General features: G+C 40.6%; 1 protein-coding gene across 4 annotated transcripts in view; it reads left to right on the top strand.

Moving 5' to 3' along the window:
* The first annotated feature begins 11,063 nt into the window (after positions 1-11,063).
* slc26a4 (solute carrier family 26 member 4) overlaps positions 11,064-25,346 on the top strand; it is a 55,238-nt gene continuing 40,955 nt past the window's right edge. Inside the window, exons 1-4 of one of the 4 annotated variants that reach the window (XM_078419826.1) lie at positions 11,064-11,166; positions 11,896-12,079; positions 23,167-23,306; positions 24,101-24,211. In XM_078419826.1, the coding sequence (XP_078275952.1) occupies positions 11,943-12,079; positions 23,167-23,306; positions 24,101-24,211 (388 nt within the window). In that variant the 5' untranslated portion in view covers positions 11,064-11,166; positions 11,896-11,942. Of the gene's footprint in view, positions 11,167-11,602; positions 12,080-12,433; positions 12,504-23,166; positions 23,307-24,100; positions 24,212-25,346 lie in introns of those variants that run through there. The other 3 variants (XM_078419825.1, XM_078419824.1, XM_078419827.1) reach the window with 3 other exon arrangements.

The following is a 25,346-nucleotide window of genomic DNA, read 5'->3' as shown; positions in this document are numbered from 1 at the left end:
TTTTGTGATGTTTGATGGACTGTGTGGGGTGGGAGGACCCGTTGCTCCTCCCGTGCAGCAGGTGGTCCTGCACAGAACAAAGGGAGATGTTTTGTACATAGTTATCTTGGCTGTACACAGTGTGGAATGTGCAGTCAGATTGTGGGGTGGCAGCCATTTTTAGTTGTTTTGCTGCCAGCATTGAGTTACTGTAATAAAGACTTCTGTTGTACCGTAAGACCCGAAATGTCGCCCATTCCTTCTCTCCTGAGATGCTGCTTGACCTGCTGAGTTACTCCAGCATTTTGTGAATAAATACCTTTTGTTGTACCTTGAAGACTCGCAAAGTTTCATACAGGCATAGTCAGATTGTGGGGTGGCAGCCATTTTTAGTTGTTTTGCTGCCGGCATTGAGTTACTGTAATAAAGACTTCTGTTGTACCTTAAGACCCGAAATGTCGCCCATTCCTTCTCTCCTGAGATGCTGCTTGACCTGCTGAGTTACTCCAGCATTTTGTGAATAAATACCTTTTGTTGTACCTTGAAGACTCGCAAAGTTTCATACAGGCATAGAACAAAGTTTCATACAGGCATAGTCAGATTGTGGGGAGGCAGCCATTTTTAGTTGTTTTGCTGCCAGCATTGAGTTACAAACACGAAAGGTTTCTACTTTCTAATGACCTTGGGTGAAAGAACTAATTGATTTCCAAGCTATTGAGAAATATAATGTACCATTTTAGATGCATTTATCTGTTTTAATAGAAAGGCTGAATTCTAACATTCCAGTTTTAACGAAAAAATATTGTCCTCTGAACCATAGCTTGAGGGCAGAGTTGGTATGCAGTGTAGGCAGCAGTAAATGTACTTGCAATGAGAAGTGAAAGAGACAAGTTAATTGAGAAAATGACCTGGAGCTATTTGAAGGCAGTGAATCTTTACAAAGTCAATTTACTGGTCAGAAACCTGCATTTCAAGCCAACTGTTCAACCTTTAACCCATTTCATGGTTTATGATGGTAATATTCTGCCAAAGCTGAAGAATGTTTCAATCAAGTTTTCTCTATTAACCTCTCATTTAATATCATAAAAGAGGAAATCCCTACTTTCTTGACATGGTCACAGAAAGCTGAGTATCCCTTTGCAATTACCTGGTTGGATTTCCTTCAGCATGTTTCCCACAGTTGGTTGTCATTAGAGCACTTTCAGCACAGTGGGCGTTTACCTCCTCCTGATGGCTCATCCTACGACAATTACTGTGGAATTATGCTCGGTTACTCTTTGAATACCAGAAAAAGGAAGCGTTGAAAGGGATACACAAGAGACCACAGACGCTGAAAACTTCAACATCTTCTCTTGGAGGAACACAGTGGGCCAGGCATCATCTGTGGAGGGAAATGGACAGATGACATTCTTTAAAAGAAGCCTATTAACTGGTAAGAAAATGATTCTAAGGCAAATGATTTCTTTTGAAACAAAAACTGTACTCAAATAACCATATAATTTGTAAAACATAGAAGTATGCCATTTGGCCCATCAAGTCTTTGACGGCCCCCCTAATCTTAATCCTATTCCCTCCCTCTTTTCCCATAGCCATGTAATTTTTTTTTTCAAGTGTATATTCAGTTTCATTTAGAAGCTGCCGATTGATTCTTTTACCACAATCCCGACTCTGGGAAACATTCATGGGGATTCATTAAAAGGCATGCTGCTGAACTGGTTTGGGATTTACCAATTTCACTTGTGACAGTCTTGATGTTAGATCCACCCTTTTCTTAAAAAAAGCAAGAAGCTCTTCTGTTTCTTAACATATTTTTTTGAGGATGTAACTAGGAAAATTGACAGGGGAGAGCCGGTGGATGTGGTGTACCTAGACTTTCAGAAAGCCTTCGACAAGGTCCCACATAGGAGATTATTGGGCAAAATTAGAGCACATGGTATTGGAGGTAGGGTACTGACATGCATAGAAAATTGGTTGGCAGACAGAAAGCAAAGAGTGGGGATAAATGGGTCCCTTTCAGAATGGCAGGCAGTGACTAGTGGGGTACCGCAAGGCTCGTTGCTGGGACCGCAGCTATTTACAATATACATTAATGACTTGGATGAAGGGATTAAAAGTACCATTAGCAAATTTGCAGATGATACAAAGCTGGGTGGTAGTGTGAACTGTGAGGAAGATGCTATGAGGTTGCAGATGTGTTCTTCAATTGTCTGATAGTTTATGTTATATTTCATGTCTATGTATACGTTTGGTGCTATAAATTAAGAATGTACTTTTATTTGGCATGTTATGTATTAAAGGAAAATGAACTGCGTAAGTGTGCAAATGCAATATGAGTCTCTAACTGTAGAAAACTGCTGCTTAGAAATTAATCCCTGGTTAATAATGTTTAAGGTACAATCCCACAGTCACACTTCTTTAAACCCACCCTCCCAAATCCATTTTCACCATTTGCAAAGAACTTTAAATCAACCGAATTTGCAGCATATAATGTGGTGCTGCTGCTAACACTATCAAACTGGTATGTATCTAGCCAAAAGGGTTTTGCAAAGCTTTTCGTTTCTCAACTTTTTTGCTCTTCTGCACATTCCTGGGTCATGAATGTAAAGGTTTGAGAATGTCTAATATTTCACACATGTGTTCATGCCATTTGAGTTTAAATAATGGATTTGATGGACTAGTTAAATGCAGAACATTTATATTCATTAATTTACAGTACGATTACCAGGTAGATGGAAATTAGGTGTGGGCTAATTTATAACTCATTTTTTTCTCTTCTCTAGTCAATTGACATTGAGACTAATTGTACATTTCGATTGCTATCCTTGCTAAAATTATTAAATGCTGCCAATGATCAGGACTCAAGCTGTGACCTTCTCATCTGAATGGTATAACTTTATGTCATCTACTAAAGTCAAGCCGAGATTAATTCAGTGGACACAGCCAAATGTTGTGACAGTTATGATTCATTTTATTGTCATTTGTTTTGTTACTAGTACTATTTATAAACATTCTGCAGGTCATTATTATTCATGCAATATATTTCATGTATATCTTTTAATGGGACGTGCACAGGCATATGAAAAGTGCCCCAATGTTATGATGCCTAAAGTTCTTAATCTAGCTCTGAAAATGTTCTTACATAATGGTCAGTTGGGGAGATGGCTTTATTTTAATCCAACTTCCAATGATAAACTCTGCTGCACTTCACCAGCTTTGTTATAACCTCATAACAGATAAAAAAATTACAAATGCACAATGAAAAGAGTCCATTTTTAATCTATGTTATTGAATTTTGGGAAACAAAACAGAATCGTGTGACGTATGTTTGTATCCCTAAATGTGCAGCTATTGTTTCAAAGTGTTTTAGTTGAGCATGGTGATGATCTACTATGGGAAAAGTGGAGAAAATGGGCATCAAATGAACAGCCAAGAAGGAATGTATTCAGAAAATTCCCAGCAGAGGTAATGGGCTGGAAAGAAAATCCCAATTGAATGGTCAAGAGAGCTGAAGAAATCTCAGTCCTGATTCTTTACATTTTTATCTCTTTGAGTTTGTATAATGAGTTATTATGAAATATAATAATATTGATTTGACATTAAAATATTTTAGTGGGCTAGGATATACATAAATGGCTAGAATTGTTCCAGCATTGAATAGGTATTAATACCACAATTTAACATTCTATCATTTCACTTTGATCTTGTTTCTCCTCCAATCAATAGGCTGTTTCGTGTGTTTACTTTTCCATTGCCTGGGTTCAAACACGTCACTCAACCACTTTTTCAGTCAAAATAGCAAAGGATGCAGTCTGTAAGAAGCAGTTCTGATCTTCATAAGAAAGAGGGAAAAGTTCTGTTAAAGTTACAATATTACTGTACTTAATGAAATCTTTGTCTGTGGGGAGTCCAAAACTTTCTGTGGGGAGTCCAAGTCTGCTTCTAACTTGCATCTTGTAATTTTCTTTCCCTGAAGAATAAAGAATGAAAGTAAATAGCTATATGAGAAAGGCCAAGAAAATTAACTAAGGGATTCCAGACTACAAGCTGCTGATGATGGTGGAACAATTATATTCATGATTCTCAAGAAGCCAAAATTAGAGAACACAGGCACAAGTTGTGGAGCTGAAGGACATTACAGAACCAGGAAGAAATGAGAGAATGGAAAGATCTCAAAAAAGGATAAGAATTTTCAAATTGAGGTTTTGTTTAACCAGCAACTTTCAGTACTCGAAATGCAGAAGAATAGGGATTCCACACAAGTTAAGTTTAAGGTTTAAAAAAAATGTAATGTTGGGCAGGAGTACATCAGAAATTGTCAAGTAGAAAGGTAGACAAGGCATAGAGAAGGGTTGCAATGATGGAAGAATTTAAGCAAGCTTGGTGTCAGATGATACCTCCAAATTCTAAAGACAAGATCCTAAAGAGGAAATAATAAACAAAAAATAATAAACAAAATTGTAAGAACATATGAAAGCACAGCTCTGTCATTTTGCTCATTTATCCTATTCCACCAACCAATAGAATCCTGGCTAAACTCTTAGTTTTTTATAATTTGTCAGTCTCAGTCTAGAGTACACTCAACAGCTGTGCATCCACCACCCGGTCCGATAACAAATTCCAAAGAGTCACATTCTTCTCTATAAAGTGATTTCCTTTCTTCTCAGTGTAACAGATTTGGCTATTTTTTAAGATTAGATCTCCTTTTCCCAAAATCTCCAGGCTGAGATTAACTTCTATCATAACCTTGTTTGCCTCAGTCTCATTTATCCAAACTCCAATAAGACAGTCCTCCACAAATTATCCTCACTGGAGAATCTTTACATCCCACGCATCAATTTTGAGAACCTATGGTGTACTGCCTCCAAGGCAAGTGGTGTGAAGAGTGATTTTGCATGCGGTGTTTCAGATGTGCTTTTAGCCAATTGTAGCAAAATGTTCTCACTTTTATACTCCAGCACCCCAACACCCTTGTAAAAAAAAGCATCCTACCATTTACCTTCCTAATTGCTTACAGCACCTGTATGGTATCTTGCGTGTTTTATCAACGAGATCTTTTCATATTAACAGTAGTTTTCTCTACTTTACAACAAAATGAATAACCTCATATGACCCACTATTAAACTCCATCTGGCCCACTTAAGCTAACTATATATTTTTTTTAAACATTAAACTCCCTAATCTAGGTTTATTATTTTCAGCTAACTTGGATACTGCATTACATTCTATCTTTACATCCGACCCGTTGCACTTTGTAATTGTGGCTCTTGTCTACAAGCCCACTAAAGGCTTGTCAGGCTAAAAAGACCCACTTTTTCTTAACTTCTTTCTTGTTCTTTAATCTTTGGACTTTAGAGTTTTGGGATACAGTGCAAATACAGGCCCTTCAGCCCACCGAGTCTGCACCAACCAGTACACTACCATTACCCCAGTACACTAATACAATCCTACATACCAGGGCCAATTTACAATTATTCCCGAAGCCAATTAGCCAATAAACCTGTGCATCTTTGGAGTGCGGGAGGAAACCAGAGCACCCGAAAAAAACCCATGCAGTCACAGGGAGAATGTACAAAATTCAGACAGAAAGTACCCATAATCAGGATTACACTCTGGTGCTGTAAGGCAGCAACTCTACCACTGTGCCATCATGATGCCCCTGCTGTATCTTTCCTAATATATTTGCAGAGAAATTCATTAACATGCAATTGAAAGCATTTGTTTTTGGAATGAAAGGGGCTGACTGTCATTCTCTGTCTTATTCCATCCACAAAATACTCCATTGGAATAAGAAAATACAATTTCCCTCTCATAGAACCAGAATTACTCCATTCAAAAAGATGGCACTCCAATTAATAATATAAAATTTTAAGCGCATGTTCACAATGTCAATTCCAATCACACTCCATTGCATATGGAGTTAGTTATTGTCCTTGGCATAAGTTGATATATTCAGTTAGATAGTGCTTTGACTTTGGGCATGGTTTTCTTAGTTGAGCGCTTATCCCGGTGTTATAGCACGTACTTTGTATTTTAATTGTAATCTGTTGTTTAAAAAGTGGAAATAAAACATATCTAAAGTTGAGTTTAATTTATTGTCACGTGTACCAAGGAACAGTGAAAAGCTTTTGTTGAGTGTTAACCAGTCAGCAGAAAGATAATACATGATAACCGTGAATGGCACAAATTTAATCATGTATTTTGCTTTCCGCTGACGGGTTAGCACGCAACAAAAGCTTTTTACTGTACCTTGGTACACGTGACAATAAACTAAACTCAACTCAACTATAGATATGTTTTACTGTCCCTTTTTAAACAGCAGTTTAACAAATGCTACCATCAATTTTTTTCCAGAATTTAGTGGATTTTGGAGGGTGATGATTAATGTATATAATGAATAAGATATCAATTTATAGTACTCTTAATTTCTACAGTATTTTCTATTTGGTAATATTTGATGCTTTTAAATTCCTCTGTCATTTGAACCTTGGTTTCCCACGTTTTCCAGAATGATAAAATTCCACAATTGAAACAAATGCAAAATACTTATTTAATGCTTCAATTATTTTATTTTTTCTACTATAATTCCTCAACAGGGAGTGGAATAAGTGAATAGGTTTGTTGATAAATACTCGCATAGTGCTGGTACAGTAATTAAATTGCCAAACCAATAATTCAGGGTTAACAATCCTGACACTTAAATTGAATTTCCTCTGTGGAATTTAAATTCAGTTAATAATCCGATTTTTTGTGTTAAATCAGATTCTTTAATCTGATACGATGCCACAGAACCTTGTTATATAAAAAATATTCTGTTTTATCTGATTGGAAATCTGATGCCCTATCACAGCTAGATTTCATGTGGTTGGAGACCCACCAATCTTAAATGTTTTCTGAAATGGCCCAGCAGGCCGCTCACTTTGCGGACAAATACTGGTCTTTCCTGTAAAATATAAATTTTAAAATAAAAACTTTGGTAGTGTAATAACACTGAAGCAATGATGAAAAATAATGAATGATGTCTTGGTGCTCAATAAAGTTTGTGACCAATGGTGTATTGCAAAGATTGATGCTGGGACTTTTGATGGGTGCAATATACTTTAATGACTTGGATGCAGGAGGTATGATCTGCAGATGATACAAAAATTGTGGTGGTTCCTATTAGTATTGGGTTATTATTGACACATGTACTGAGACACAATGAAAAACGTTGTTTTATGTAATATCCAGGCAGACCATACCCTTAATGTGTACATCTCCCCTCTGCCATCAGGCAGTGGATACAAACTCTGGAAGTTACATACCACCAGATTCAAGATCAGCTTCTTCTCCACTGTTACTAGACTCATGAATAGACCTCTCGTATGCTAAACCTAGATTCCTGATCTTCCAATCTATCATCTTGCTGTCCTAGACCTTTAAAAAAAAAATCTGCAGCTTTCTGTACCTCTAACACTATATTCTGCACTTTTGTTTCTTGCACTACCTGATGTACAGGTATGGTCTGCCTGGATATTACATAAAACAAAGTTTTTCATTGTGTCTCAGTACATGTGGCTTGAGTGATTGACTGGACTGCCTTCACAACACTCTGCAATTTCTTGCGGTCTTGGGCACAGCATTGCCATACCAAAGCTGTGTCCATCTGAACAGGATACTTTCTACATGGTGCATCTGTAGAAATTGGTAAGAGTCATTGGAGAAATTGGAGAGTTTCCTCAGGCTTCTGAAAAAATAGTACTTTTTCGGTCATAGCATCAATGTGGTTAAATCAGAACAAATTGTTGGTGATGTTTACACCTAGGAACCTGAATTTTCTCCACTTCAGCACCATTGATATAGACTGGGGCTTCCTAAAGATGGCGGAGAGATTGTTTTAGTTTACAGCATGATAAAGATCTGTTGGAAAGGTGAGCAGAGCAATGGTAGGTGGAACTTAATTTTGGCAGGTGCAAATGGATGAATTTTAGAAGGTCAAACAAGGGTAGGATATGCATATAAATGGTAGGCACACAAGAGTAGCGGTGAACAGAGAGATCTTGGGGTACATGTCTAGAGATCCCTAAAAGTGGCAGCATTGGCACATAGGGTGGCAAAGCAAGCATCTGTGATGCCTGTGTTCATCAGCCATGCTAGACACAAAATGCTGGCGTAACTCAGCGGGACAACCAACATCTCTGGAAAGAAGGAATGGGTGATGTTTCGGGTCAAGACCCTTCTTCATTCCATAGGGCAGGGATGGCATGTTACAACTGTATGAAACAATGATTTTCAGAAGGCCTTTGGTAAGGCTGCAAAAGAAGATGAGAGCACATGGTCTCAAAGGGCAGATACTAACATGGATAGCAGGTTGGCTGGATGGCAGAAAATTGGGCTTGAGAGGGAAGGTCATTCAGCCGTGATTGAATGGAAGAGTTGACGTGATAGGCCAAATGGCCTAATTCTGATTCTAGAACTTATGAACATGAATTTATGAAGGTCACTCATGGATTATTGTGCATTTTTGATCTCCATAATGTAGATAGGATGTGCTTGTGCCAGAGAGAGTGTACTGGATATTCACCAGGATGTTATTTGGATTCAGTAGTATTTCCGTCATAAGGAGTGATTGATTAGGCTAGATGTGGAAGCAAGGAAATTCAGATGCTGGTTTATACCAAAAATAGACACAAAGTGCTGGAGTAACTCAGCAGGTCAGGCAGCATCAGACTGAAGAAGGGCCCGACCCGAAACATCACCCATTCTTTTTTCCAGAGATGCTGCATGACCCGCTGAGTTACTCCAGCACTTTGTGTCTATCTTTGATTTGGCTAGTTTAATTTTTTCTGGTGTGAAGGATATTGAAGGGTGGCTTGATTGAGATATGCAAAATTATGAGGTGAATAGATAGGGTACAGAGTGCAAGAAGGAACTGCAGATGCTGGTTTAAACCGAAGATAGACACAAAAAACTGGAGTAACTCAGCGGGACAATAATACCATATGCAAAAATTATTTAGTGCTTTTTAAAAACTGTTAAATCTACCTAAATATTTATAAGTTCCTGTTACTAAATGGTTTAATGTAGAAAAAAATCCATTACAATTCACAAAAAATATATATAAAAATAAATTAACTTCATTCAACATAAGGAGATATTTAGGGCATATAATCTAGAACCTGGTTTGAGAGGCTGCAGAGAGAGGCAATGAGAAAGTTGTAGAGGTTAGAATTTTGATGAAGTAATTAAAACTGGAGATATTTCAGTAAAAGTTCATAAATGCTTAAATACATTGCAGATGGAGCAGAACTATGATGAGAACATACATTTTGTGTGTCTACGTTTTGGGTTCATAGCAACATCTTGCTATTGAGGGCATGCAGCTTAGGTTCACTAGGTTGATTCCCGGAATGGCGGGACTGTCGTATGTTGAAAGGCTGGAGCAATTAGGCTTGTATACACTGGAATTTAGAAGGATGAGGGGGGATCTTATTGAAACATATAAGATAATTAGGGGATTGGACACATTAGAGGCAGGAAACATGTTCCCAATGTTGGGGGAGTCCAGAACAAGGGGCCACAGTTTAAGAATAAGGGGTAGGCCATTTAGAACGGAGATGAGGAAGAACTTTTTCAGTCAGAGAGTGGTGAAGATGTGGAATTCTCTGCCTCAGAAGGCAGTGGAGGCCAGTTCGTTGGATGCTTTCAAGAGAGAGCTGGATAGAGCTCTTAAGGATAGCGGAGTGAGGGGGTATGGGGAGAAGGCAGGAACGGGTACTGATTGAGAGTGATCAGCCATGATCGCATTGAATGGCGGTGCTGGCTCGAAGGGCTGAATGGCCTACTCCTGCACCTATTGTCTATTGTCTATGATTTCTGCTTCCGTGAATAGCTACAGTCAATGTAGAATGGCAGAATTAGCATAGCACAGAGAGCTATTCAGCTCACCAACTCTTTGCCACATAAAGCAGTCCCATTAAAAGCAAGTCTGAAGAAGGGTCTCGACCCGAAACGTCACCCATTCCTTCTATCCAGAGCATGCCTGTCCCGCTGAGTTACTCCAGCATTATGTGTCTATCTTCAATGTAAACCAGCATCTGCAGTTGCTTCCTACCCATTTACCCACCCGTCCTATCCCCAAAACCCTGCAATCTGTGTTTTATACAAGTTCAGCATTACTTCTCTGCTTTAGCATCCACAGAAATGATGAGCCCCGGGATCCCGGTTGTCTTCCTAACCATTATCTCGACAGAGCCTACCAGTTTCAAGGATTTGTGCACATGTATAACTTAATGCCCCCGCGGACCAAATCGAACCCATACTACTCAATCCGCATCGTCTATCCTTACTCTTTCTACTTCCGTGTATCACTTGGAACTTTTCTACATTAGCTTCCGTGTTCCACCTTTCTGCTTATTGTGCCCTAACTGCCCTTGGGGTCACCACGCTTTCTATTTTCGAGTCATCCCCGTGTTTGGATCGACAACCCTACACCACCACTCTGGTCCCAGTACTAAACCATGAGGTATTTATTCACAAAATGCTGGAGTAACTCAGCAGGTCAGGCAGCATCTCAGGAGAGAAGGAATGGGTGGCGTTTCAGGTCGAGACCCTTAGGAATGGGTGACGTTTCGGGTCGAGACCCTTAAGGGTCTCGACCCGAAACGTCGACCATTCCTTCTCTCCTGAGATGCTGCCTGACCCGCTGAGTTACTCCAGCATTTTGTGAATAAATACCTTCGATTTGTACCAGCATCTGCAGTTATCTTCTTATACTAAACCATGAGGGGCCACCACCACCCGCCTCGTTTAAATACCTTCTAATTGTTGCACGCAATCGACATTTGTTTCCCCTCGGGTGCTGCAGACCTGAGAGAAGCTCTCCCAAACCGGAACAGACTGCTCAATGTGTACAGTAATAATAAAGCCCAGAATGCGAGAACATATAAACCAGAAGGAGACGCTGCGCTCTCAATGAAGCCCTGCAGGAGACAAGTCCTCTCGAGATCATTGGGGTAAAACATTTTGAACATTTGCCGAAAAAAAACAAAATTCGGAAATGGTATTATTCACTTGTATTTTGCCGTGGAGTTCATAATTTTGTGCCACGTTTGACAGCGCGGAGCGTATCTCTGAGGATTTAGCGGAGCGTTACTTCAATATTTACCTAGGATTTTAATCAGTAACCACCTTCAGTTGCGCAGCCTCGAGGTAAATTGGATCGATAAATCTTGCCTTTTTTTGGGGGTTAAAAGTCTGCAAATGTGGTGTTTTTTTGTGGGTTTTTTTTGGTGTGTGAAAAGTAACACATTCGGAGTAAAGGTGACAGGAATGATGTTAGAAGTTGATGCCGGGAGATGGTCTGGGGAGCTTCAGGATGACCACGTGTCGCCGTCACATGGCGAGAGCGTGCTCGTTGTGTTTTATTCGCCATGTGCTTCCTCACAAGAGTCTAACACACTTGAGTAGTTCGGAAATCCCCCCCCCCCCCTCGGAGGCAGTGTATGTCATTGGAAGTGGGCTGACGAGATACCCGTTTAACCTCCCGCCAAGGTGAATCCGTCCGTCCTGGCACAGTTTTCCCTGGAAATTGCGGGATTTTTCAGATGTGCGCCGATTTTTTTTGGATTTTTTTTGTTGCGTTGGGAGCTGTTTATCCGGAAGTGCTGCTCTCTAAAACCCTCTGGAGAGATGGTCGCCATTCAGAGCCCATCCACTTGGAGAGTTTTAAAATCACCACCCATTCGTCCTCTTGTGGTAGAATTAAAATCCAGCACAGCACGCGAATAATTACAATCTACCAAGTCTGAGCAACTTTTTAAGTACAAAAATGTCAAGCCCGAATGTTAAAATTTCCTTTGAGAATCGTTGCAGGAATGTATTGAAGGGCACCACCCCTTGCGTGTTGATATTTTGTAATCGAAACACCTTCCCTTTCAGTCTCCTGCCACCTATTCGGAGAGCGGGATAGTCTTACAGGCACCGACATGCCGGCCACGGAAAATCTCACTGACAACTATTTCGTGGCGCGTTCAGTTTATTCTGAAAATAGTTTCCAAGAGGAAAATGAAAGAGCAGAGAAGGTGCCTAAAACTTTACGTGACCGGCTGGCAAAGAGATGCAGGTGAGTTGAACCTTTTTTTCCGGGTTTGGTGGTTTTCGCAAGTCGTTCGCTACCACACACAGTGCATTTAACACGCCTTTTAAATGTGTCAGCCCAATGCAAAAAAAACCCAAAAACAGTGAGTTTGGAGTATCAACTCACGGTGCTTCATTGGAGAAGCAAACTGAATGTTAAACCGAAAGAGAGATTAAGGAAAGTGACCAGGCGTTTCGGGAAATAGGGTGGTCTCAAAGGAGGAGTGGCCTGGAGGCGGGGAAAATGCCTCAGTACAACTTCTTAGAGCCCTGTACATGTGGGTTGTGTTGTGATTCAAGCGGATCGCACAGACGCCAGACAGAGCAACGGGAATTTCAATCCAGAGTATAGGGATGAAAACTAGGTTTAAGGGTTTAGCGTCTTTGTCATCGGATCAAGACAACCGCAGGTCTTTGTTTCATTCCGTGTAACCTTTTCCATAAGATTTGGCAGCATTTTTGTGTGAAATCAAATATCATGTTTTTTTTAAATCAAATCAAATGACATTTGCCTATACATTTTTTTGGGGCTTTCATTGCCAACCCTTTGTATATTTACTAATAATAATAATAATAATACATTTTATTTATATAGCGCTTTTCACATACTCAAAGACGCTTTACAGAGATTTTGAGAACATAGGGAAATGAATAAATAGATAAATAAGTAAATAAATAAATGAACAGAGAAAGGAGACAGAAGTTGAGGTGACCTTCAGTGGTTGAAGGCAGTACTGAACAGGTGGGACTTCAGCGATGTTTTGAATGTGGTGAGTGTGGGGGAGTCCCTAACGGTTTGGGGTAGTGAGTTCCATAGGGTGGGAGCAGCGATGGAGAAAGCCCTGTCCCCCCAGGATCTGAGTTTAGTCCGGATGTGGGGGGATAGGAGATTGGCAGCGGCAGAGCGGAGGGTGCAGGTGGGAGTGTGCCTGTGGAGGAGGTCAGTCAGGTAGGATGGGGCCAGGTTATGGAGGGCTTTGTAGGTTATGAGGAGGATGTTTGTAACCTATACCCTTAATACCTTACATTGTTGTTTCCATTTTGAATTTTTCACTCTTTTGCCTGCTTTCAACTTAGTTCCCTTTTGAATTAACAACCTGATGACTATTTCTTTCCTGAGCATTTTCATCTATACCCCAAGCCTGTCAGAGCGCTCTAGTTTTGACTATCCTTCCTTTGCCCACTTTGTGGTCTACCCCCCATGGAACTACCTTCTGGCAGTCTGATTCCATTCCACCTTGGTCAGATCCTCTTTTAACTTGGAAGCACAAGGGACTGCATATCCTGGAATCTAGAGCAACAGTCAATCTGCTGGAGGGACTTGGTGGGTCAAGCAGCATCCGTAGAGTGTGGGAAAGGAACTGTTGACATTTTGGGTCTAAATCCTGCCTCAGGAACCGAGAGAGGAGTGGTGTGGGGGTGGGGGGGGGGGGGGGGGTAGAGAGGCAGGAACCAGAGGTGATTGATGGATGGAGGAATGAAGGATGATGAGCAGATGGAACTGGGTGGAGTTGGAGACAGCTGCTGGATGTTGATGAGTGAAACATGAGGCTTGTTGCCTCTAGTAGGTTTCTCTGCCCTCCACTACCTTACCCCTCCCCCCACCCCCATGCTCCATCTGCCTCTTATTTTCTTAAGTCTGTGTCCATTTAACAATAAACGTGTCTCTACCTCCCAACTGCACTCTTTCTCTACCCTCCCCTTTATTTGGTTTAATTGCCCATCATCGTTTACCCCTCCTTCAACAGTTACATTTTGGCCGTGTCTCACCACTCCCGCCCTCCCTCATCTGACATTCCTTCCTTCATGATGGACGCACTGATTAATCATTTACTGCTGTGCGATATGTGAGTTCCTCCTTTGTGCTGCTAGCAAATTCTATAGTATATTCATCTCCTTGTCTGTTCACTTACGAAGATGGTAACGACAAGGAGATGAATCCCCAAAATTTGGTGTAAAAGTCTCGCACATCATGTAGACCTCAAGCACATTAATTGAAATGCCAAAAAAAATGGTCTCAACATTTTTCATAACTAGATCTGATGGACGAAATCTCTTTCTGGATATAGTTCTCTGGATCTCTGCTGAGAAAGGCAAAGATCATTTTGTATCAGATTTGCTTACATGATTGATAAATTCCAGTCTAGCCTATTTGTGGCAAATGATACATTTGATACACTCCCTTCACAGTCTTGAACTGTTATAAATGCAAAGTTGGGTTCACTTTTGTGCACCTGTAAACTTACTTGCTTGTGGTGAATATTTGGTGCAGGGAGAGATTTCCACCCCTCACAGATCTGATTCTGAGCACCTCATATAGTTTACAGCATGGAAATGGGCCCTTTGGTCCAACTCATCCATGCCTTCCAAGATGCCCCAACTAGACTTGTCCCATTTGCCTGCATTTGGTTCATATCCCTCTCAATCTTTCCTATCCACATGTTTGTCGAAATATCTTTTAAATGTTGTTGTAGTTCCTGCCTCAACTACCTCCTCTGAGAGCTCAATCCGTATACCCACTGCCCACTGATTGGAAAAAGTTGCCCCTCGGGTTCCTGTTAAATCTTGCCACTCTTACCTTAAACCTATGTCCTCTGGTTCTTGGTTCCCCCAACCCTGGGTAAAATACTCTGAACATTCACCCTATCTATTCCCTCGTGATTTTATACACCTCAATAAGATCACCACTCAGCCTCCTGTGCTCGAAGGAATAAAGTCCTTGCCCGACCAACCTTTCCCTATAGCTCAGCCCCTTGAGTCCTGGCAACATCTTCGTAAATCTTCCCTGCACTCTTTCCAGCTTAATGCCATCCTTCCTACAGTAGGTTGACCAAAACCGAACACAGTACTGCAATTTGGCCTCATCAATGTCTGTTCAAGGAGTTAACGTGTAAACCCAATATATGATACTGAGCCTGTGCATGCATGGTGGCATCAGGATGAATGCTTACCTCTGTGTGGGTTGTTCGTAGCAAGAACCATTGCTTATTGAGGTGACCTCAGTGTGATGTGACTGATGGTGGTAGCTCATAATTACATATTTCCCCGCTAATGAATTCCATAACATGGTACCTGAGAGAGACAGATTGGCGTTGGTAATCTGTCAATTACCAATGCCAATTGATGGGCCAATATAACTCTCAAATGGAATCTCGGGTGATATTAGCATAATTGAGAACAAAAGTACTTTTTAGTTGCCTCTGGATAATCCCGCACATAGATGTTCCAAATGATGGTGCTTTTAGTTAAGAAGGCACCAGGAAATAACACTAGCCTTTAACGAGTAAACTCCAGCAGTACCCCGTGCTCTATGTTGGGATGTGACCTCCAGGTTATTTTTGAACAATCTGCACCTGATCTTTTGGTACTTGTGGAAGGGGGATGTGCCTGTATGTGCATGACATTCATGCATTTAACATGCAATGCAAGAAACAAATGCAACTTTTTTGAAGACTTAAATGTGTGGCTGAACAAATAAATGCAAAAGTCAACTTCTGCTCTTGAAGTCTGAATATTGCTTTGGGATGGAAAACGGCCAGGAAAAGCATTGAAGGAACATTAAGCTGATAAGAACACAAGTAAGAACTTCATTGCTGCATTATGACTTTCTGACTTTTACACTCAATGCCTGACCTATGAAACCAAGCATACCATGTGCCTTTTTTACTACTCTATCTACTTGTGTTGCCACTTTCAGTGACTAATGGGCTTGGACCCCAGGATCCCTCTGCTATTATGCGTCATGCCATTAAATGTATATTTTCACCTTGTAATCGATCTCCCTAAACTGCAACACCTCACATTTTCTTGGATTGAATTCCATCTGCCATTTCTCTCCCCATTGCTGTAGGTGGTCTATGTCCTGTATATTTTGACAGCCTTCCTCACAGTCTGCAACCCCAGTAATCTTGGTATCATCTGCAGACTTACTCACCAACCTGTTTACATATTCTGGGCCAGTTATTTCTATATATCACAAACAGCATAGGTCCCAGCACAAATTTCTTACACCACTCCATTGGTTACAGCCTTCCAGCCTGAATATTGTCCTTCTGTTTCTGTTTTCTACTGCACAACCGCCAACAGCTGGGCTATCTCGTGCAGGTTTCGCTTGCATGGGTACTGGTTACAAAAAGGTTATTTAGATTTTTATGTGGGGAAGTCTGGTGAGATGATCCATGTCCAAGTTGTTGAGCTGTGACTTGAAGAGTGACAATCATCTGTCTTCTATCAGTAAAGCCAGTTCTGGATCCATGCAACCACTGTTAATCCCATGCATCTTAATCTTCTGAATCAGCTACCATGGGGGACTTTATCACACGCCTTACTAAAATCCCTGCAGAAAACATTTTTCGACCTACCCTCATTGATCACCTTCATCACTTCCTCAAAAAACTTGATCAAGTTAGAAAGACACGACCTGCCACATATAAAGGCGGACTGAATTAACCCTAATTAACCCATTCTCTTCCAAATGGGAAAAATCCTATCTCGAAGAAACCTCTCCAGTAACTACCTTACCACTGTCATGAGGCTCACCAGCCTATAATTACCTAGATTCTCCTTACTTACTTACTGTACCTCCCTTCTCTCCATACCCCCTGATCCCTTTAGCAAAAAGGGCCACATCTAACTCCCTCTTAAATATAGCCAATGAACTGGCCTCAACTACCTTCTGTGGCAGAGAATTCCACAGACTCACCACTCTCTGTGTGAAGAAATGTTTTCTCATCTCGGTCCTAAAAGACTTCCCCCTTATCCTTAAGCTGTGACCCCTGGTTCTGGACTCCCCCAACATCGGGAACAATCTTCCCGCATCTAGCCTCTCCAACCCCTTAAGAATTTTATATGTTTCTATAAGATCCCCCCTCAGTCTTCTAAATTCTAGCGAGTACAAGCCCAGTCTATCCAGTCTTTCCTCATATGAAAGTCCCGCCATCCCAGGGATCAATCTGGTGAACCTTCTCTGTACTCCCTCTAAGGCAAGAACGTCTTTCCTCAGGTTAGGAGACCAAAACTGCACACAATACTCCAGGTGCGGTCTCACCAAGGCCCTGTACAACTGCAGCAGAACCTCCCTGCTCCTAAACTCAAATCCTCTTGCCATGAATGCCAACATACCATTCACTTTCTTCACTGCCTGCTGCACCTGCATGCTTGCTTTCAATGACTGGTGCACCATGACACCCAGGTCACGTTGCATCTCCCCTTCTCCCAATCGGTCACCATTCAGGTAATACTCTGCTTTCCTGTTCTTGCCGCCAAAGTGGATAACCTCACATTTATCCACATTATATTGCATCTGCCATGCATTTGCCCATTCGCCTAATCTATCCAAGTCACTCTGCAGCCTCCTAGCATCCTCCTCGCAGCTAACACTGCCACCCAGCTTCGTGTCATCCGCAAACTTAGAGATGTTGCATTCAATTCCCTTGTCCAAATCATTAATATACACTGTAAATAACTGGGGTCCCAGCACTGAGCCTTGCAGTACCCCACTAGTCACTGCCTGCCATTCCGAAAAGGACCCGTTTATTCCTACTCTTTGCTTCCTGTCCGCCAACCAATTTTCTATCCACCACAGTACATTAATGGGCCAATTAAAGGTTCCACCAGCGCTTGAGTGGAGTTGGGATGAGGCTTCTATTGCCATGTTTCTCACAACACATTAGCAACTGCACCTTAAAATTATTTCATTGGATGTTAAGTGCTTTGGGATATCATGAATAAGGATGTGAAAAATGCTGTATGAATTCTTTTTTGGGGTTTGGAGCTTGATTGGTCATCTGGGTAAGTGAGAAGGGTATTGCATCACACTCCTGACTTGCATTTGTTAGATGATGGATGGACTTTGATTAGTCAAGAGATAAGTCATAATAATTGCATTCTTGCAGCCACAAAAAAGACATGGTTGTTCCAGTTAAATATCCAGTTAATGACTGCCCTACCAGATGTTGCAGGGGAATATGTCAATGGTGGTTGTGATCGTTGGAGATGACCACTCCTTGCTATTTGCCTGCACCGCATGCCACGTACCAGCCCACATACAAATACTATACACGCAATGTCACACAAAGGCAAGCATTGCTTGACTATTCAAAAAGCTGGTTTGGAAACTGAACATTTTACTGCACAGCCATTTGTGAATTCCTTTTCTCTCAATATAATGGAGTAGAGATCACCGAGATTAGGTCTATGTCATTACCCTTAAGATTTCCTACACTGATGTCTTGAGGCAAAATAATTGCTGTCCTAGTTTTATTGCAGGGTGTGCCTTTGTCTCGTGAGCCCCCAATGACTTTAATTTTACTAGGCGCTTTGATGGCCTGCACTCCTGTGAGAGGACTACCATTCTCGGTCTTCAATAAAAGCAGAATTGTAAAAGTGAGTCAACGTGTGTTTTACACTGCAATGATGCTGAAGGAGGGAGTAAACATAAGGAAAAATTGTCTTGGGGCGCAGATCAAGGTTGTTTTTGTCACACAATCTGTCGATGTCTTATGAGATATAATATCTGTATATATATGATATGATATGATATGATATGATATGATATAAGAGAAGATGAAGTGCTTGTTAATCATAAGCTTATTTATCTGGTGGAAATCAATGGCAATGGTGATGTTATTGGTCAAGATAACCACTCCTTGGTATTTGGCTGCTCCACATGCCACTTATCTGCCCACATCCAAATGCCGTGCATGAAATGCCACACAAAGGAAAGGAAAAGGGCTGGAATTGGGGTGCAAATCAATTGTCACTCAAAGCCTTAATAAGATGGAATGCTGGAAATACACAGCAGAGGGGTGAGCACATGAGTACAGGCAATGGAGCAAGTACAGAGCATCTGCAGAGGAAGAAAAGTTAACACAAAAGCACAAAAAAGTTAACATTTCATACTAACGATCTTTCATCAGAACTGGAAAAGTGAGAAAACAGGTTTTAAGTCCCGGAGATTGGGTGTGGTGAACAGACAAAAGAAATGCATTTTAGACGACATCAAAAACCCAATATTGATCTATCCATTCTATTCTCCCGGCACCTCCCATTCCTTCCTACTTAAAATGCAATCATTTTCTTATTTTTCCAGTACTGATGAAAAGCCATGGATCTGAAATATTTACCCTGTTTCTTCCTCCACAGCTGCTGCCTGACTTGCAGAATATTTCCAGCATTTTATGTCCGAAATCCAGCATTTGTGTTATTTTCATTTCCTTGGTATCCAATTTTATTTTTGATCTCTAGTGAAATGCTCAACAATTGAGCAGTCACATCCTTCAGGTGTAGAGTTTAGAAGTGTCACGGTTTTTTGAATGCAAATGCCCTCTTTTCAGTTCCATTATTTGGCCAACCCTCTGAGACCAAATTCTGCCATCCTAGATCTTCACAGTTTTGTATTACAATGAAACCATGTCATTTTCTTCTAAACTTGTGATAATCTGGGCTTTTTGTAGGAGAAATCAAATTTAGACAAAAACAATCTCAATCGAGGAATCAGTCTCTTAAAATCTTAGTAACAATTTCTCAGAAGCAGGGATATGCTCCTTTGTTCAGGAGGCTAAACATATACAGTGCCTCATCAAAGTCCCAATTAACTAATGTAATTGATTTTCCTATCCAATTCTATTGCAATAGTGAAAAAACATACCATATTCAACCTTATAATTACTTGTGCTGTTGTTTCCTTTCCCTTAATCATTTGTAATGAAACCTAGGTTCCTTTAAGTACAAACATTTTCCAGATTCTTGGTCTTTAGAAGTTATTCTCTTTTTGAAGGTGTCTTATCCTACTTAATAACTTCATATTTCCATGTTCTATTTCATATTTTTGGTCTGGAGATTCATCACAATGGTATAGATGAAATGTCATGGCCTTTCTCAAGGAGTGATGAATGACTATTTATTTTTGGCTATTCATTTAAGCTATCCTTTTGCAGCCTCTCATCATTTTTGCAACCTGCTTTCTCACCTAGCTTTGTAACATGATGCAGCTTGATGCATGGCACTTTGTCCCCATCTCATAGATATTGTTTGTAAATAGCAAAAACCCCCAACACAGATTCTGGCAGAAAAATTGTAACCTGCATAGACCTGTTTTACCTGCGCTTTTCTATCTGTTAACCAATCCTCAGAACATATTTTCCAAAATCTCATGACCAATAATATTATGTAACAGCCTCTTCACGTCACCTTTTTAATACTTTATTGAAAATCAAAACTCACCACTTCCAGCATCTGCAGTTTTTTGATTGTTAATATTTTCTTAATGCACTGCTTATTTATTCTCACGCCATAAAATCGAGTGATGTGCAGATTAGTTTCTTACTTCCTCTGTTCTCTTCTTTCCTTCTCCCTCCTGACCTTGTTAATAAAGACTAAGAATTTGCTGCCTTCCATTCTGTTGGTGCCAAATAAAATCTGGAGGATTTGTGGAGATTTGTTGGCCTTTTACTCCATTAATCATCCCAGTATTAGAACAGAAGACATGGAACAGTACAGCACAGGAACAGGCTTTTCAGCGCACAATGTCTGTATTGAACATGATGCCACGACCAACCCTTATCTGCCTGCACATAATCAAATTCCCTCCATTCCATGCATATCTCTGTGCTATCCTGTCTTAAATGCCACTATCCTATTTACCTCCACCGCTATCCTGATAGACCTTCCAGGCACTTGCCACACTTTCACATTATAAATAGATAGATTTTGTTTTAAACTTGCCCCCACTCATCTATCTTAAATTTTGCCCCTCTCACCATAAGTCTATGCCCTCTAAAATTTGATTTTACATCTGGGAAAAAAGTTCTGACTGTCTACCCTATCTATGCCTCTCATAATTTTATACACATCTATCAGGTCTCCCCTCAACCTCTGACTTTCCAAAGAAAACAATTCAAGTCTGTCCAACCTCTCCTTGTAGCCAATATTCTCAAATCCAGGCATAATTCTGGTAATCCTCCTCTGTACCCTTTCCAAAGCCTCTACATCTTTCCTGTCATGGGGCATGCTGAACAGATGTGATCCTTCATGATGCTGTTGTAGGAATCGGATCCTGCAGCAATGAGGATGATTGATCTATTTCTAAATCAGGATAGTGTGCAACTTGGAGATGAACCTGCAGTTGTTGGTGACCTCGTGTGCCTGTGACCTTTATCCTCTGTTTAGGGTGTAGGTTTGTGTCATACACCTAAATAGCTGTTGTGAGCAAATGCAGTTCATTTTGCATTGCTGCTATTGTGGGTTGATGGTGGAGGGAGTGATTATTTATAATGGTGAATGGTATTCCAATCAAGCAGTCTGATTTATCCTGTTTCGTTGGAGAATCTTGAGTTGGTGGCAGTGCACTTGTCCGAACAAGCAAAATTTATTTCACGTTGTTGACTTATACCTTATAAGTTGTTGACATAAGTTGTTGACTTATACCTTGCAGACATTTTGAGAGGTTTTGTGGTGTCAGATGAATCACTTACTACAGGATACCCAGCCTCGGATTTACTCTTGCAGCTGATATTTGTGTGCAGGTTCAGTTGATGTTTTCTCTGGTGAATAGTGACCCCAGGAAGTCGATGGTGGGAGTCATAGTGATAATAATGTTGTTGGATTGCAAAGGTACATGGATAGACTCCACCTTGTAGGAAAAAGGGACACAAAATGCTGGAGTAATTCAGAGGGTTTCTGGAGAACATGGTTATTTTGTGACATTTCGGGTCAGGACCCTTCTTCAGACTATGTAGGAGAGGACCATCATCTCGCCATGTGTGAATTTCTATCTAGGTCTTGCAGCATGCAGGCATGCACTGTTTTTACTGAGAGTTGTGCTTGGGATTGAACGTGGCGTAATCATTCATAAACATCCCCACTCTTGACTCTGTGATGGAAGCTAAGGCCATTGAAGAGGCAGCTGATGAATTGGGCTTTTCCTGAGGAGGTTCTAAGGTGATATCTTGGGGCTGGGGATTGTTCATCTCCAACGACTGCAGCCGTCTTCCTTAGTGCAAGAGATGACTACGACTGTTGGAGTGATTTGTTTTCCCCCTGCTTACAGCGTTTGGCCAAATACTGCCTTGATGGTCAAGGGTCGTCACTCTCACCTTCCCTCTCGAATTCAGCTTTGGTCCATGTTTGGATCAAAACTGGGGTCTGGACCTGTATGGTTAAGGCAAACTTAAAGTAGCCCATTATTGAGCAGCTTATTTGTGAGTAACTGCCGCTTGATAGTATTGTCTACGATATCTTTTGTCACTTTTCTCATGATTGTGAGTAGACTTTATGGATAGTAAACAGACATAACTGGGACTATGCTGGATAGGTTTGGTGGTGGCACAGGTAGTTTTGGAGTGCAGGTCTAGAGTATAGCAGGGCTATAGACTGTCTCTTGGCCTTTACTGTATTCAGTGCTGTTAGTTGTGGATTGAATCAAATTGGCCGAGGGCTGGCTTCTTAATGCGGGGAATTTTAGGAGGAAGCCACAATGAATCATTGAAGCAGCCACAACATCATTTTGGTCAGAGGCACAGAATTAATCTGGTCTCTCTCCTTCACAATGCTGGGCTCTATCATCATTGAGGTTGGGGTACCTCGGTGGCTCCTTCTGTTACCTGATGAATATGTCAATTTCTAAACTTGTAGATTGATCACTGATTAATTTGTTGTATTATAAATAGCATCTGATTGGTTTCTGATTTAAAAGAATGGGAAAAGATTCATTTAGAGTGGGAAATGAAGTGGAGTCATGACAGTTTGTAATGAGATCTTTCCATTGCTATTTTAACATATCTCAGAAGGAAACTAAAGAGGTAAGCTTTGTTTTTTCATTGTTTTCCTGAACACCATGATGTACGATCTTTTATGTTTATTGTGTATATAGTTAGATTGTTTTGGATACCTTCAGTTTTGTTTTGGGTTTGGCTCATGTTACAAAGGAAACTTATGCCTGACTTGATAACTTGATAAATGTTGAGACTGACAATTGTAAATTAAGCTACAATGCCTTTACCTTTGGTTCACCTTTTTTCATATATTCCATCAGATTATATTGATGATTTTATGTGATTTTTATTTTCACCACAGTTGCACAACTAAAAGGGCACTGGGTATTACAAAATCTCTACTTCCCGTACTGGATTGGTTGCCCAAGTACAAACTGAAGCAATGGCTGCCTGGAGACATTATCTCTGGTCTAAGCACTGGTCTGATTGCAACATTACAAGGTACATGTGTTTGCAAAATAACGCATTTTAAATTTTGATTTCGAAATTGGAAGAATTATTCGCTTTTGTGATCCGCACAGTTGAAATTTCTGCTTTTGTCAGTTAATTTAACTGATAATGAAAATGATTTCTCCTTTTCACCAAGTCATTAATGAATAAACTTCTTAACTGATTCTTTTAGTTATTCCTTTGTATTATTTGGCACTCATAAATGGTACTTTATGATAAAATTACATGAGCCTTCCTCATAATTTGTAAGTTTGCAGCAAGAGAAAATCTATTCTTCTCTGAAGCACAAATACACAGGTCCTTAATTGGTTACAGAAGAAAGGGATTCACAAACACATTGGTGCATTGATCATTACCAATATACAGCCAATGGCTGTCTGCTATGCTCTTTGGTTACATATGTTTTTTCCTGGTTAGGCTTTACTAAATAGTATCAAGGGTGTGCATCATGAAACAGATTTTGCAACTATGTAATGATAAATAAATTTAATTGGTAGCTTGACATTATTTTCAGCACAGACATTGTGGGCCAGAGGATCTGTGTCTGTGTTGTACTGTTCTATACTCTACATTTGTATTCTGGAGTCAAATTTAAACACAACTCCATTAAAAAAAACATTTTCACAAGATAAACATATCAAGCTGGAGTAGACTTTAAACATTGGGTGTCAAGGAGACAAAGTCTTGGTTGGAACTATTTCTCTCTTGCATTGTCTGTGTTAATATATATTAGATATTGAAACAATGGAAAGTGTTATGGCAATAAATATATTTTTTAATTTTAGGTCTGGCTTTTGCTCTATTGGCTGAAGTGCCTGTTGGCTTCGGTCTATACGCTGCTTTTTTCCCCATTTTACCTTATTTCATATTGGGAACATCAAGGCATTTAGCAGTGGGTGAGTACAAACTGTGTCAGTTTTTGAACGCTTTTACTGATCCTCGCCCTCCCCCCCCCCCCCCCCTCCACTGCCCACCATCGGTGAGAGTTTGGATGAGAGCAGAGCCTTCAGGTTGCGAAAAAATGTTTCCTGCATTTACAGTACTGCTAAATTAACAGACGGAAATTAAATGAAAATGTTTCTCCAGAAAAAGAAAGGAAAGGGGAAAAGAACCAATCTGAATGTGTTGTGGGAGAAAAATTACAAAGTGCTATCGTGGTGCAAACGGGGGTAGAGCGGTAAATTACCAATATCTATACCTGAATTCTATACTAGATTATAGAGTTTAAACTAATTAAAGCACAAAGGTTTTAAAATAAGTGACCATAAATAGGTTTGGGTGGGGATGCCAGTGCTTGAGGTGTTCAGTAACAGTAGCTAGTGGAAAATTATAGACAACAGCAGGGTCTTGAACAGCCACGCTGGCAGAAAATAACGCCATTTTGGGGGGATTGCAGCTTGTTTAACTGGAGTCAGGGTGCACAGAGTGTTCCCCTCCCACTGTACATGGTGGCAACACAAATGAGGCAAAGAGGAGTGTGAGTGGGTGCCAGCACGTCCTAACCCCAAGGTACAATTGGAATGGTGCTTGCTGAGACTGTGGACAGCACTAAGGCTGAATCCATTTCTAATAAGTGTTGGAAGGAACTGTAGATGCTGGTTTAAACTAAAAATGGACACAAAATGCTTGTGTAACTCAGCGGGCCAGACAGCATCTCTGGGTAGGATGAATGGGTGACGTTTTGAGTCAAAACCCAAGGGTTTTGACCCAAAATGTCACCCTTCTATCCAGAGATGCTGCCGGTCCCGCTGTTACTCCAGCATTTGTGTCTATTTCCATTGATAATATGGTGTCCTTGTACCTCATCTTCATTTTCTGCCTTCTTTCACTTCATATGGTCTTCGAACTTATGGGACCAAAGATGCAGATGGTTCAAAAATGCATTTCTTGCTTCCCCCTTTCCCTCTACATCATAACCTGACCCTTTATGGTTTTCTCCTTCCAAGTAACTGAAGAAGTGCAATCTGTAGTCGGTGGAAGAACAGCAAAAAACACCAATAGTGGAACACGTGTTAATCATTTCAAGTTGGT

The sequence above is a fragment of the Rhinoraja longicauda genome, chromosome 23, assembly GCF_053455715.1.
Source record: "Rhinoraja longicauda isolate Sanriku21f chromosome 23, sRhiLon1.1, whole genome shotgun sequence".
Taxonomy (NCBI): domain Eukaryota; kingdom Metazoa; phylum Chordata; class Chondrichthyes; order Rajiformes; family Arhynchobatidae; genus Rhinoraja; species Rhinoraja longicauda.
This window is presented reverse-complemented; position numbering and strand designations above follow the sequence as displayed.